At 38.0% G+C, this 14,224-nt stretch overlaps 1 protein-coding gene across 1 annotated transcript; it reads right to left on the reverse strand.

Moving 5' to 3' along the window:
• Nucleotides 1-722: 722 nt before the first annotated feature.
• Nucleotides 723-10,789, reverse strand: LOC107671448 (leukocyte elastase inhibitor-like). The gene is made up of 8 exons (XM_016464371.1): nucleotides 10,732-10,789; nucleotides 10,455-10,631; nucleotides 9,759-9,914; nucleotides 9,479-9,634; nucleotides 9,274-9,391; nucleotides 9,034-9,176; nucleotides 8,757-8,924; nucleotides 723-1,158 (listed from the first exon to the last, which is right to left on the reverse strand). Exons 2-8 carry the CDS (start codon nucleotides 10,620-10,622, stop codon nucleotides 760-762), a joined length of 1,308 nt encoding a protein of 435 aa, XP_016319857.1. The 5' UTR covers nucleotides 10,623-10,631; nucleotides 10,732-10,789; the 3' UTR covers nucleotides 723-759.
• Nucleotides 10,790-14,224: the final 3,435 nt, after the last annotated feature.

The raw sequence follows: 14,224 nt of genomic DNA on the forward strand, positions 1-14,224 counted from the left end.
CTGAGCAAGAAATAGCGATTGTTTAATAATAGCAGATTTGAAGGTGGACAGATCTCGTTAGTTCTATTCACCTTTAACAAACAGAGTTCAGAAAAAGCATTACCTGGAATAATCAGAGGAAATGAAACAAGTATCCTGAGTGTATCTGAGATGAATGAATCAACAGTTATGGGTGTCATTCTAATAAATGATGCCTCGCCCTAAAATGATTAGCCTTTAATCCAAGTCAAGCCTTCCTGTAAATTCAGTTTTAAAATTCCCCTGTAATAATAATAAAAAAAAATGTTTCTATTATTCATTGATAGGTTTATCCATGTGGAACAGCATCAAACTTGAATTGATTGCTCTTTGCTCTTACTCTTTGTTTATCCTAAATAAAAATCAAATACAAGTATGTGTAGCAGAAGAAACAAACCTGGACTAAAGAAAGATTAATAACTACATTACTCATAATTAGTCATTCTTAATCATAATGTGTGTAAAGCCCAGCTGAAAGTAGGTGTCACTGTGCAATACTTAGGAATTTTAAGTGTTGTAAAATGATATAATTATATAGTCATATAGCCTAATAATTATGTATTGTATATGACTATGCAAGTGAATTGAAATCAAACCTGAGCTATCTATGCCTATTTTTGTACCAGAACTCAAGAGTCAGTGCTGTCAAATAAATACAGACAATTTCACTCAATTATTTAATAGACTTTATTTATTAGAGGAACACATGCAGCCAGAATCATCACTTCATCATTACCATCTTCAAGGAGAACAGAAGCGTCCATAAAACAGAATGCTATTGGAGGGATTGTGTCGGATAAAGAAAAGGAAGGGATGGTCTGCAATAAACATCTGTGCAAATGAACGTATGACGACGACAGCACCGGTGGCTGCAGCTGCTTCGGTTCCTTCCTCGTTTACTTCAACAAAGGCTTTATGAATCACCTTCGATACCACCAGGTTGTTGTTAGGCGACATGCCTGAAAGATTCACCTTCTGCCCATCAAAAACATCCTCCATTCCCATGCTGCGCAGAAGACTCTTCATGTCATAAGTTTCCTCCATCTTGAATCTGGGCAAAAATACTTCAACTTCCTGTTGACGCATCTTGCTGGGTTTGGTCCACTCCATGAGCTTCTCGTAGGTCAGTGCCTTTTCAAGCTGGATGAGAAATAAAAATGGTATGAATATGAATACTAAGAACTCGACACATGTATTTGCCATAAACATATAATGAAACAACAATCCATATACACACTGTAAAAAATGACTGTGAATTTAACGTAAAAGACTGTAAAAAATTTTTTTTTTTAAATAACTATGTTTCTTCTTTGTTTTTTCTTATCAGTTTTGTATATTAGGGTTGTGTGTTACACCTAATGTTGTTAAATGAATGTTTATTGCATTATTTCAGTTTCATGTGTGTTACCACTATGGTGTTTAGTGTTCGTGTGAATGACACTGTGCACCTTCTATATATGATATTATTTAAAAGCTGCTTGTGATGTGCTTTGGTTAATCATGTGAATTTATCATCACCACCTGCATTTGGTGGTTATCAGTGTATTACAAAGGTACAAAACCGATTTCAGTACTTCAATAGGTTGGTATATTAACATTATATCAGTTAATGAAATTACGGTATTTAACTGTAAATTTAAGTTAAAACCGTAAAACCTAAAACGTTGCTACCGTATTTTTTAAGGTAAAATTCTGGCAACCACAGCTGCCGGATTTTTACCGTAAATTTTACGGAATTTTTTTTACAGTGCACTCTTAAAAATAAAGGTTCTTTGTTGGCGTTGATGGTTCAATGAAGAATGTGACGACCCTGAGTCTCCTGATTGTATTGGAGCAGAGAGTGGAAGATTTTGATTGGTTGTCAACCTGTTAATTGATCGTTAGTTTGAGTATTTAAGAGTGTTCTGAGTTATTTGGGGAGGCACTTCTGGTGGGATAGTTCTCTCAGGAGTGTCTCTTTCTGACTCTTTTCTTGTTTGTTTCTTTTGGCATTTCTTTATTATGTAGCTAAAGTTTTGTTGTTGTTATATTAATTTAATTATTTTCATTAATACCCCTAGATTATTTTTTTTGTCATTATTAATTGTTGTTGTAATAGTTTAATGTAATAAAACAATTTGCTTTGATTAGACTTTGTTGTCTGATCCCTCTTTTATGTTGCAACCTTAAACGAGCGGGTCGTAACATAGAATTGGGCGCTCGTCTTGGATTGCTACATATATAAGAAATGCATAGTGTTTCAGTGTGTTTGCCTTTGTAAATGAGGAGACTTCAGGTAGTTAGAGTGTCCTCAGCTGGGTTTCTAATCCTTCCATCGAGACACTATTGGTTATTTTAGTTTGTTATTTTGCCTTAATTATTTTTGAAGGTTATTCTGGGCGGAGGTTTTAAATCTCTGTTGGGGGTACACTTCTGGCTTTTGGTTTGTAATGCCAAATGTCCTCGAGTTCAGCGTTTAAATGCTGCCACGAGTCCGGTACACCTTTGAAGAGCAGGTAGGTTTAGTTAGTTCTGTTTATAGTTAGGAACTGAAGTCTCTCATTTTCATTTAAAGTAAAACTTTTGTTGTTTCTCCACATCTGTGTTTGTGATATCTACCGAGTACGAAGCTAATTTGAGGAATGACTTGTGGTAAGTCTTTATTTATCTTATCTACGGTAGTGTTCTGACCCGGAGCGTGAATGTGATGATCCCTGGCAAAGTGACTGATGGGATTTGTAGTTCCAACGCTCTAGGTTACCGGCATCTCACGCACTAGTTTAACGGCGTCTCACGTGTGTTTGTTTTGCTGTGTTTGCTCTGCTGCCTCTTCTAATAGAAATGTCATCGGTAATCGAGGATTTCTTCGCGTTTCCTTCGGAAATATTGTTGGAAAGATGTACGAAGGAAGAGCTGTCGCAGATGCCGAGCGTTTTGGTGTGGAGGTAAAGAGTAATGATAAGAAACTTAAAAAGACGCTGCTGAAAGTTGTGAAAGACGCGCTTGTCGAGCAGGGTGTTTTAGAGGTAAGAACTCCACCTGTTAACCCTGATACATCTTTAACCTCTCCTCTTTATGATCCCGAGCGTAATGTGAAGTTTAGTGAGATGTCTTTGCAGGAGAAACAGTTATGTGTTCATTTATTTATTTCGTCAGTTATTTCGTGCTGAGCGGGACATTTGCGCGCTAAAAAAGAAAGAGTTAGAAAAGGATATTGAGTTTAAGAAGTTACAACAGCAATTTGAGTTAAGTAAGCTTGAGTAACAATTTGAGAAAGAAAGAGAGGAAAGAGTTTCAGTTAAGAAAACTTGAGTTGGAGCTGAATGCAAAAACAGTTGAAACTCCCATTCCTGTCACCTGATGAGTCTGTGCACGTTACACCTGTTTTTGATGTTTATAGAAACATTAGACTAGTGCCGCCATTTTTAGAGAAGGACGTAGAGAAGTATTTCCAACATTTTGAGCGTGTTGCAGAGTCCCTGAAATGGCCTAGAGAGTTCTGGACCCTGCTGCTGCAGTGTTTTAGTAGGTAGAGCACAGGAGGTGTATTCAGCGCTGACTACTGAACAAAGTGGTGACTATGAAATTGTAAAGTCTGCAATTTTGCATGCTTATGAATTGGCACCTGAGGCCTACCGCCAGAAATTCAGGAGTCATTACAAGTCTGAGAAGTGCACATATCTTGAATTTGCTAGAGAGAAAGGAAATCTGTTTGACTGTTGGTGTTCATCCGTAAAAGTTGCAACAAAGGAACAGCTTAGAGAGTTCATTCTTCTGGAAGAGTTTAAAAATTGTGTTCCAAGTTCTGTTGCGATGTATCTAAATGAACACAAAGTGACTAAATTGTTCGATGCTGCTCTTATGGCAGATGAATTTGCTCTTACTCGTCATGTGTCTGCTAGTCACTTAAATAATCTGAGCAAATTTAAGCTGAGTGTCTCTGAGAAAAATAAATGGTTGTACGCCAGAATGCTGTGTCAAACACTTCTGCTGACAATAGTTCAGTCATACGCACAAAAGGTGAGATGGTTTGCTTTTATTGTAGAAAGCCAGGACATAAAATTTCAGACTGTGTTGCTCTCAAAAAGAAAGAGAAAGCTGTTAAACCTGTTGGTTTAATTTCTACATCGAATGTGAACTCTTCTCCTGTTCAGTTTAACAAGCAGGTTAAGTGCATGGAAATTACTGAGATGGAGAATGTTAAAAACTGTACTGATTTTGCGCCATTTCTCACTGAAGGGGGTGTTTCTTTGTCTGACTCTGATGAAATTGTGCCTGTTCGCATCCTCCGAGATACTGGGGCGGGACAATCATTTTTGTTGGAAGGACTTTTGACTTTGTCTGAGCATAATGCCACTGGAACTCATGTGTTGGTCAGAGGGCTTGAAATGGGTTACATGGAAGTTCCTCTACACCGCATCCACCTTAATTCTAAACTTGTATCAGGCGATGGGGTGGTTGGAGTACGTGCTATGCTTCCTGTCCCTGGTGTCACGTTCATACTTGGCAATGATTTAGCTGGGGGAAATGTCTGGGAGAAGTCAGATGGTGGCATTCCACCTATCGTAGTTTCTGATGTAGAGAAACTGGATGGGTCTTCTGACTGTCTAAATTTATTCCCTGCATGTGCGATAACTCGAGCGATGGCTAAGAAATGTGTGCCTGATGAACCTGAGAGCATTCTTGGTGACACCTTTATAGCTTCTGAAAATTATTCTCCAACAGAACCTAGTACATGTACTAAATTTGAAGACGTGACCACTGTGAAAGAGTCCCAGCCTGATGTTTACAACGCTGAAATATCTGTTACCATTCCTGAAAGTCCAGTTATTATGGATGACCATGTTAACACTTGTTCTTTGTCTCCACTTTATGGTGTGACCCGAGAGGAATTAATCAAAGCACAACAGGCCGATGAAACTCTTCAAGAATTGTCTTCTTTAGTCGCTGGTGCTGGTGGGGGAGAAAATAAGACTTCCCTTCCTTGCTACTTTCTTGAAGATGGTTTATTTTGTAGACGACAGCCTGTGAGTTCTGACTCTTCACTTGATTCTAGGATCCAAATAGTTGTTCCTCTTACTTTTCGTCAGGCCATTTTAAAGCTATCACATCAGGGCCTTGCTGGTCATATGGGGGTACGAAAGACCTATGATAGAGTTTTGAGGAAATTTTACTGGCCTAGAATCAAGCACGATGTGAGTGAGTATGTACGGTCCTGCCATACTTGTCAAATGACTGGAAAGCCAAATCAAAAAGTTCCATTGGCTCCTTTACAGCCTATCGCTGTGGTTACCACTCCTTTTAAACATTTGATTGTTGATTGCATTAGACCTTTACCACGATCAAAGGCTGGGCATGCATATTTACTCGCTGTGATGTGTTAGTCTACATGTTATCCTGCAGCTTATCCTCTGAGATCAATAACAACTAAGTCGATCTTAAAGGCTTGAACGAGTTTTATGTCTGTTTTTGACATTCCAAAAACCGTTCAGTCTGATCAGGGCTCAAATTTTATGTCCAGACAGTTTTCTAAAGTCATGCAGTCACTCAAAGTTAAACACAATATCTCGAGTGCCTATCACCCTCAAAGCCAGGGAGAGCTGGAAAGATTCCACCAGACTCTTAAGTCACTTTTGAGATCGTATTGTGTTGAACTTTACTGTGACTGGGAAGATGGACTTCCTTGGATGCTGTTAACTGTTCGTGAGGTTGTGCAAGAGAGCACAGGTTTTAGCCCTAATGAGTTATTGTTCGGACACACTGTTAGGGGCCCTATTGCTGTCTTGGCAGATGAATGGAAAACATTTGATCCACCTGAGAATGTCTTAGACTATGTGAGTAGTTTCCGTTATCGACTCTATGAAGCTAGAACTATTGCTCTCAGAAAATTAGGTAAGTCTCAGGAAAAGATGCAGAGGTTGTTTGATCGCAAGGTTAAGCCCAGAAGTTTTCAAGTAGGCGATCAAGTGCTTGCTTTATTACCAGTTTTGACTAGTCCATTCCAGGCTAGGTTTACTGGACCCTATACGATCACTAAGTGTTATCCAAATAACAACTATTTGTTAAACACGCCTGATCGACGTAAGAAAACACAGGTTTGTCATGTTAACTTGCTGAAACCTTATGTGAGTCCTGTACCTTTTTTGTCTATTGATGTTGTAACAACTACTGAGACTGTAGATCCAAGTGTTTCAGCAGCATCTGCAGAGATGGTTGACAGTTTGGAGGAGAAAAATGGTCCTTCTCGAGGTGTAGTGGAGGGGCGCCTCAACAATTCTGAAGTCCTCGCTAATCTAGCTTGTCATTTGTCTCATTTGTGTGAACCAGAGAAGACTGATATAATTACGTTGGTAAGTTCATTCCCCTCTCTCTTTTCTGACGTTCCTACCCAAACTCATGTAATTGAACATGACATTGATGTTGGCATGTCTCAACCTGTGAAACAACAACCATATCGAGTAAATCCTATAAAAAGGAAGTTGCTTCAGAAAGAGGTGGACTACTTACTTACTCATAATTTAGCAGAACCTAGTTTCAGTTCTTGGAATTCTCCCTGAATTTCAGTGAGTAAACCTGATAATTCTTATAATTTTTGCACTGATTACAGGAAGCTTAACTCTTTGACTGAATTGAATTGACGACTGTGTAGACCGTGTGGGTTCTGCGCAGTTTGTCAGCAAATTCGATCTCCTGAAAGGTTATTGGCAAGTGCCACTAACATCTCATGCTAAGGAATTATCTGCTTTTATTACACCTGATAGTTTTTTACAGTACACAGTTATGCCTTTTGGGGTTCGAAACGCTCCCGCAACATTTCAACGGTTAGTAAATCGAGTGTTGTCTGGGTTGTCCGGATGTGAAGCTTACCTGGATGTTGTTCTGTACAGTTCCTCTTGGTCGGAACACCTCACACAAATTCGAGAGCTTTTTGAGCGGTTGTCCAAAGCTAACTTGACTATCAATCTTGCCAAATGTGAATTTGGCAAGGCCACGGTGACATATTTGGGTAAGGTAGTCGTCCGGGGTTGTGTAAAACCCATCAATGCTAAAGTTGACTCTATCTGTAGTTTCCCCACTCCAACTACCCGACGTGAATTACGGCGATTTCTCGGGATGGTGGGCTATTATAGAGGTTTTTGTCAAAACTTTGCAAGTGTAGTTGCCCCGTTGACTGACTTGTTAAGCCCAAAGAGATGTTTTCAATGGTCAGAACAAGGTCAGTGTGCCTTTGATCATGCCAAGTCGTTATTGGCCAACGCTCCTGTGTTAATTGCTCCAAATTTTGAGAAGAAATTTTTACTTGCGGTTGATGCTAGCGCTTATGGTGCTGGCGCTGTTCTTTTGCAAGAGGACTCCAATGGAATCGAACATCCGGTCAGTTACTTTTAGAAAAATTTCAATCGTCATCAGCAAGTGTATTTTACTTTGGAAAAAGAGGCCTTAGCCCTTGTTTTAGCCGTTCAACATTTCAAGGTCTATTTAAGCTCTGTTTGTGGTCCTATCATTGTATATACCGACCGTAATCCGTTGACTTTCTTAGATCAAAAATCAAAGACTTATGAGGTGGAGCCTTATTCGGCAACCTTTCCACTTACAGATTAAACATATACGTGGTAAGGATAACATAATTGCTGATGCTCTCTCACAGGTGTAAGATATCCCATTGGTGTTGGGTTACCTCTTCTCTATCACTCTTCTCTCTTTTCTTTTCTTTTTTTTTCTACTTTTTCACTCGCTTTTTCTATCCTTGTCCTAGGGCCCAGGAATCCAAGAGTAGAATAGAGTGGAATTTATGGAGATGAGTATTAATGTGATTATATATATATTAGGGTTTAGTATGTGTTATGGGTTTGTGCATAGTTTTGTTTTCTTTTGTCGGTTCTTTAGGGAACCTCCTTTTGGAGTGGGAGGTGTGACAACCCTGAGTCTCCTGATCCTATTGGAGCAGAGAGTGGAAGATTTTGATTGGTTGTCAACCTGTTAATTGATTGTTAGTTTGAGTATTTTAGAGTGTTCTGAGTTATTTGGGGAGGCACTTCTGGTGGGATAGTTCTCTCAGGAGTGTCTCTTTCTGACTCTTTTCTTGTTTGTTTCTTTGGCATTTCTTATATTATGTAGTTAAAGTGTTGTTGTTATATTAATTTAATTATTTTCATTAATACCCCTAGATTATTGTGACAAGAGGGGCCGGTGGAGTAAATGCTAATGCGCGACACCTGCACCACTCACCGGTCTCGAGTCCCACGGAGGAGCTCCGGAAGGATAAAAGGAGGAGTGACGACAGTGTTGGAGGAGAGAGGACCAGGCCTGGATTTTATTTTGTGTTTTGGTTCTGTTTGTGTGCGACAGTCGCGCTGTTTTTGTGTTTGTTTTATTATTAAAGCTTTGTTTAAATGTTCGCCGGTTCCCGCCTCCTTCTTCCCGTGACTACGAACTGTTACATTTATTGTTTGTCATTATTAATTGTTGTTGTAATAGTTTAATGTAATAAAACAATTTGCTTTGATTAGACTTTGTTGTCTGATCCCTCTTTTATGTTGCAATCTTAAACGAGCGGGACGTAACAAGAACCATTAGCATCTCTGGAACCTTTCCATTTCACAAAAGGTTCTTTAGATCATTAAAACGTTCTTCACACTAAGAAAGAATGGTTCTTTTAAGAACTGTTCATTTAAAGGTTCTTTGGGGAACCCAAGATGGATCTTGTATGGCTTTTCTGTGAAAACCCCCTTTTGGGAGCAGAATCTGTGTTGTCTCACCTTCTGAAGGCCAGTGGTTTCGTCTTCAATCTCGTTAGGAAGGATGATCAACATACTGAGATTCTTCCCGACATACGGCAGCTCCAGAACCTGACTGTCCATCTCTGGGATTAAAGCCAGAGGAAACTGCGCCTTTTGTTGCATCATCTTCACTGGTTTAGTTTGATTCTGCAAAGCATCAATGGAAACAAGTCACAACTCCTATTTCATAACTGTTACTGCATGAGCAACTTAAATGACTGTATTTCAAAAAGAAAATAAGAACATGAAATCTCACCTTGTTCAGCTTAAACTGTCCATCTCTGGTGGCTTCCTTTGGGAATTTCTTCTCCCAGTTCCCCTTGAAGTAGATGGCGTTCACCAAGACCAGTCTCGTCATCTCATCGATGGATCCCTGTGGGAGCAAGTCCTTGATCTTCCCTAAAATACAAATGTACATTGGTCACTTTGAGCATTTGTTTGAACTGGCCTGGTTGGATAATTTTATAATTGAGAATAGATTAATGCTGGTTTTCACCTTGTGTGTTTTTCTCCACCCATTTGTTGATGTTAAGTCGTGCAGCCTCTGATTTCATCTCGAAGTCCACCTCCTCCAGTCCCGCTTCATAGTATCTTTTTGCATCATTAAGGAATTTCTGTAATATAGCAAATCGATTGGAGTGCAAATGAAATTTGAGTTGAGGACATTTCCAGAACCTTGAATTATTTGCTTTGAGTCTTACCTCAACAAACTGGTAGGATTGCTCTCCGTAGAGGCGGTTGGCAAGACTCAACACATACGGCGCTCCTGGTTTCTTCAGTTCACTCATAAACTTGTTAAAGCTGGAATGAATTTGCTCCTCAGTTTTTTGTCCAGGTGTGGGCTGAGCAGGAGATTTCTGTTTGCATCAATAATATCAAGTTCAATTAGATGAAATCAAAATCTACATGCACCACCTTGGCAAATACAGCTGTCATTGCAAGTCATGAGGTTAATGTTTCATATAAATACTTATACTAAACCTTGAGTTCAGGAGGTAGCTCAAACTTCTGGGTTTGTTGCGTCATTGACGGTCCATGCTGACCCTTGACACCGCAGGGCATCTGGGGCTTCTGGGCTTGTTGATGAGGTGCTGGAGTCGCGGCATCAGGCTTGGCAGGATTGTTAAAGCCCAAAACCTACACAGCATTTTTGTAGTATTATTAATAAAGGCAACCTCACTATTCTGATAACTTAAACATCTATTGTGAATGCACTGCTCAAATAGTTTAAAATAGTGCAGCAACCACCATTTTGATTTACTCCACACACAGTAGTATTATCCTGTTATTTATTAAATTGAAACGACACAGATTGAGCATTTAGTCATATCTGAAATCCAAACAGCCCAACCCAGAATGACCATCTTTTTCTGTGTCCTGCCCTTTAAGTGAAACTGCAACATGAGACCACGATGGTCTTGTCTGTACAAACACAAAGCTCATTATCCCAGGAAAAATCCCACATTAGTCACATCTCAGTGCAGGAATGTGGCAGCATTCCAAATGGAATTGAGAATTCCTTTAAATTCCAATTCCTGAATTTGAATTCCATTTGAATGAATGCAGAATTGGAACAAAAATAGATTATATTAATAATACATTTTTGAAATTCCACTTGTCTCTTGTTGATAAAAGGAAAAACAACTGGCCATAAAAAATGCATAAGTGTGAGATCACCTTAAACATCTGCGCCGCTGTGTTTCCTTTTGCTCCGAGCGACACCATGGCGAGAGCCGAGGAGATGCTGATCGGAGAGTAGAACACATTTCCAGATGTGTTTCCTCCGCTGATCTTCTTGAACAGGTTTAGAGAGAACTGTGTGTTTGCTGCAGTCAAAGGCTCCATTTTCACAAGCTGAGCAAGAAATAGCAATAGTTTAAATAACAGTATTATCTTATTCATCGCTGCACACAAATATCTGCTGGTTCTATTTAAATAACATATAGAAAAGTACCTCTAATGAACAGTGTTCAACAAAAGCTTTAACTAGAATAATCAGCAGTTTTCCCTTGTGTCTGAGGTGAATGAATCGTCTGTTATGGGTGTCTTTCTAATAAATGATGCCTCACCCTAAAAACCCGCCCAGGCTTTTATCCAAATCCAGCCCTCCTGCAAGACTGAAATTATAAACCCTGTAATTAAACTCATGTTTCTGTTATTGATAAGTTTATATACATCTGACACTGACAAAACCAACAAATTGAGTAATGTATAATACTACTGTAATCCTTCAGTACTCTCATTTAAATATTGCATAAAGCTCAAGCTCACTGTTACAGCCAATGCAGTGTTCATTTTATCTGACTGGCTCTTTTTTTGCTAGATAGCATAAAAAAACAGGCTAGTATTTTCACACTTTTTGTATAATCAGACAAATTTCAGCTTGATTAGAAATGATGCACAATCAAATATTCTGTAAGTGATAATAAGTGATATTTACCTTGATCATATGTGAAGCTCTTCACTGACAATTGAAATAAGCAAACAAAAACATTACTGGCAAAATGTTGGTGGAAATGACTGTAAAAATGTATATAAATCATGTAAAACATAAATCATCAAAAATGTGTTTGCCTCTTTTTGTAAAACATTAGTTTATAGATGTAAGATTTAGGACAAGAATAAAACAATAAAATCTATAGATAAAGGCCATTTTAAAATTAGTAAAAAAAAAAAAAAATGATAATAATAATAATGAAAGTCCGGGTAAAAGGTTTTGAGGACAGTTTATAACATGATCTTCATAAAAAAAGTATAAATAAATAAATATAAATATATATATATATATAAAAATTACTTTGAATAAAAATCAGCCCTGGGAAATAAAAGTGCATAGCTGAAGAAACAATCCTGAATGCAAGGCAGAAAATTACGTAATCATAATTGTGGTTTGGCTAATTAGTGGAAGTAGGACTCACACGTCACTGTGACATTTAAAAACCCTGTTAAAAAAACTAAACAAAACAATAATAATCATAATCATCACCACACACACAGCAAGTGTCACGGAAACGGATGTGTGGAGGCAAGCAGGACGACGAGGACAACAAGAATTCCACTACTCACTTTTAATGTAGACACAACAAGCTTTTTGTATAATCAGACAAATTTCAGCTTGATTAGAAATGATGCACAATCAAATATTCTGTAAGTGATAATAAGTGATATTTACCTTGATCATATGTGAAGCTCTTCACTGACAATTGAAATAAGCAAACAAAAACATTACTGGCAAAATGTTGGTGGAAATGACTGTAAAAATGTATATAAATCATGTAAAACATAAATCATCAAAAATGTGTTTGCCTCTTTTTGTAAAACATTAGTTTATAGATGTAAGATTTAGGACAAGAATAAAACAATAAAATCTATAGATAAAGGCCATTTTAAAATTAGTAAAAAAAAAAAAAATGATAATAATAATAATGAAAGTCCGGGTAAAAGGTTTTGAGGACAGTTTATAACATGATCTCCACAGGGGCATTACAGCAAGTAGCCTATTTAGAAAGGATTATTTTTCTAAACAATATTTAACTTGTTACTGTTAGTTGGCTTACTTTGTGTAGTTTATAAGGTGGGTGTGGGTATGTGTTATGTAATAAACACAGTTTATCTGTGGGGTATAATTATAAGTATGTATAATAATTCTGACATTGAATTGATGTCAACTACTAACGCAGGGTGATTTTTGTGATCTCTTGTTATTGATTAAAAATTATTTTTACGTCAGATTAAATGCGAGTAGTGCTGTTATTTTACCCAGAAAGGTAAGAAAATATAAATACCTTGAAATAATATAAAGATTAGCCAGGCAGCTGTTCATTATACAAAAAAAAGTACAGAACAGAAATTGTAATTAAATATTGAAAGTTTATAATTTGCATGTAGCATTGCTCCCCCCCCCCCACCAAAGCATTGTTTTATTCATAAATAATAGTGTCTCAAGTTAAAAAGGCTTTTCCCATGGCATTCTCAACCAGGGTGTCATCGCAAATAAGAATCATGTTCTGAAGTTACTTGTTTAAATAAAGGTAAAATAAATCAAATGAAACCAAATAAACAGCGTTGAGTCATTTTGGGTGTTATAAGTTCACATTTAGGTGTGCAAACATGATGCTGTCATCACTACGCTTGACACGATTTATGCCAATAGCTTTGATTTGAACTCAAATAGTTGAAATTTTGACTTTACAAAATGTTCTTTGATGAGGTTTGAGGTTTTGTCACAAAAACCCTATTGTTGATGTTCCTTAGTCGTGCTGCTGTCTTTAGCTCCTTGATAAACCCATAACTGATTGGAAAGTTTTAGGGGATGACATAAACAGGCATAATATGATGTCAGGACTATCAGATATAATTATTTTGATATATGTGGAGCTTTAAACATGTTGTTTCTGCTTATAAGTCATGCCCAATCCTGTCAGTGAGATGTTTTTGTAAACTCATACCATCTCATGGGTTTCTAGGGCCCCACCTGTAAACTGTAGGGCAATGGCATTAGTTTCCACACTCCCTAGTTGGGAAATGTACTAAATGAGTTCATTGTATGTTAAAGGATTGTTCACAACTGTACAATACTGCAAACAACCCACACATAACCCATACATAAATTGAATGACAACATAATTGGCATGTTTGAGTGAATGATTCAAGAATCTTTCACCCAAAACTGAGAATTCACTGAAAATGTGCTCACCCTCAGGCCATCCAAGATGTAGATGACATCAGATTTGGAGAAATGTAGCATTGCATCACTTGCTACAGCAATGGATCCTCTGCAGTGAATGGGTGCCGTCAGAATGAGAGTCCAAACAGCTGATAAAAACATCACAATAATCCACAAGTAATCCACTCCAGTCCAGTCCATCAGTTAACATCTGGAGAAGCCACAAGAAACAAATCCATCATTAAGATGTTTTAACTTCAAAATGTTGCTTCTGGCCAAAATCCATAACACTTTTCCAGTGATAAAAGTCTATCTCCTGTTGTCTGTCCCATCAAAATCCACCCACATATTCGTTTAGAGCTGTTTTGGACTGTTTTGGCTTGTAAACGGTGCTTGATCTGTGCAGATTTCTCTCCTGATTCAGACCAGGTGACTTTTTCACTGGAGGAAGCGTTATTATGGATTATAGACTCATATTTAAGCTGAAACAACGGTAACTGATGGACTGGAGTGGTGTGGATTACTTGTGGATTATTGTGATGTTTTTATCAGCTGTTTGGACTCTCATTCTGACGGCACCCATTCACTGCAGAGGATCCACTGGTGAGCAAGTGTTCTCCAAATCTGATGAAGAAAAAACTCATCTACATCTAGGATGGACTGGAGGTGAGTAACTTTTCAGCAAATGTTCCTTTTTGGATGAACTATTCATTTAAATGAATAGGGGAAGTCGTGGCCTAATGATTAGAGAGTCGGACTCGTAACCCAAAGGTTGTGAGTT

This window comes from Sinocyclocheilus anshuiensis, unplaced genomic scaffold (genome assembly GCF_001515605.1).
Source record: "Sinocyclocheilus anshuiensis isolate Anshui unplaced genomic scaffold, SAMN03320099.WGS_v1.1 scaffold552, whole genome shotgun sequence".
Classification (NCBI taxonomy): Eukaryota; Metazoa; Chordata; class Actinopteri; order Cypriniformes; family Cyprinidae; genus Sinocyclocheilus; species Sinocyclocheilus anshuiensis.

What these genes read in the sequence shown, in the direction of transcription:
- LOC107671448 (XM_016464371.1), bottom strand. Translation starts at nt 10,622, where the DNA reads ATGGAGCCTTTGACTGCAGCAAACACACAGTTCTCTCTAAACCTGTTC. An exon ending in AGCTACCTCCTGAACTCAAG is followed by an intron (nt 9,635 to 9,758) that starts GTTTAGTATAAG and finishes TGATGCAAACAG; the next exon opens with AAATCTCCTGCTCAGCCCAC. An exon ending in AATCCTACCAGTTTGTTGAG is followed by an intron (nt 9,392 to 9,478) that starts GTAAGACTCAAA and finishes GCTATATTACAG; the next exon opens with AAATTCCTTAATGATGCAAA.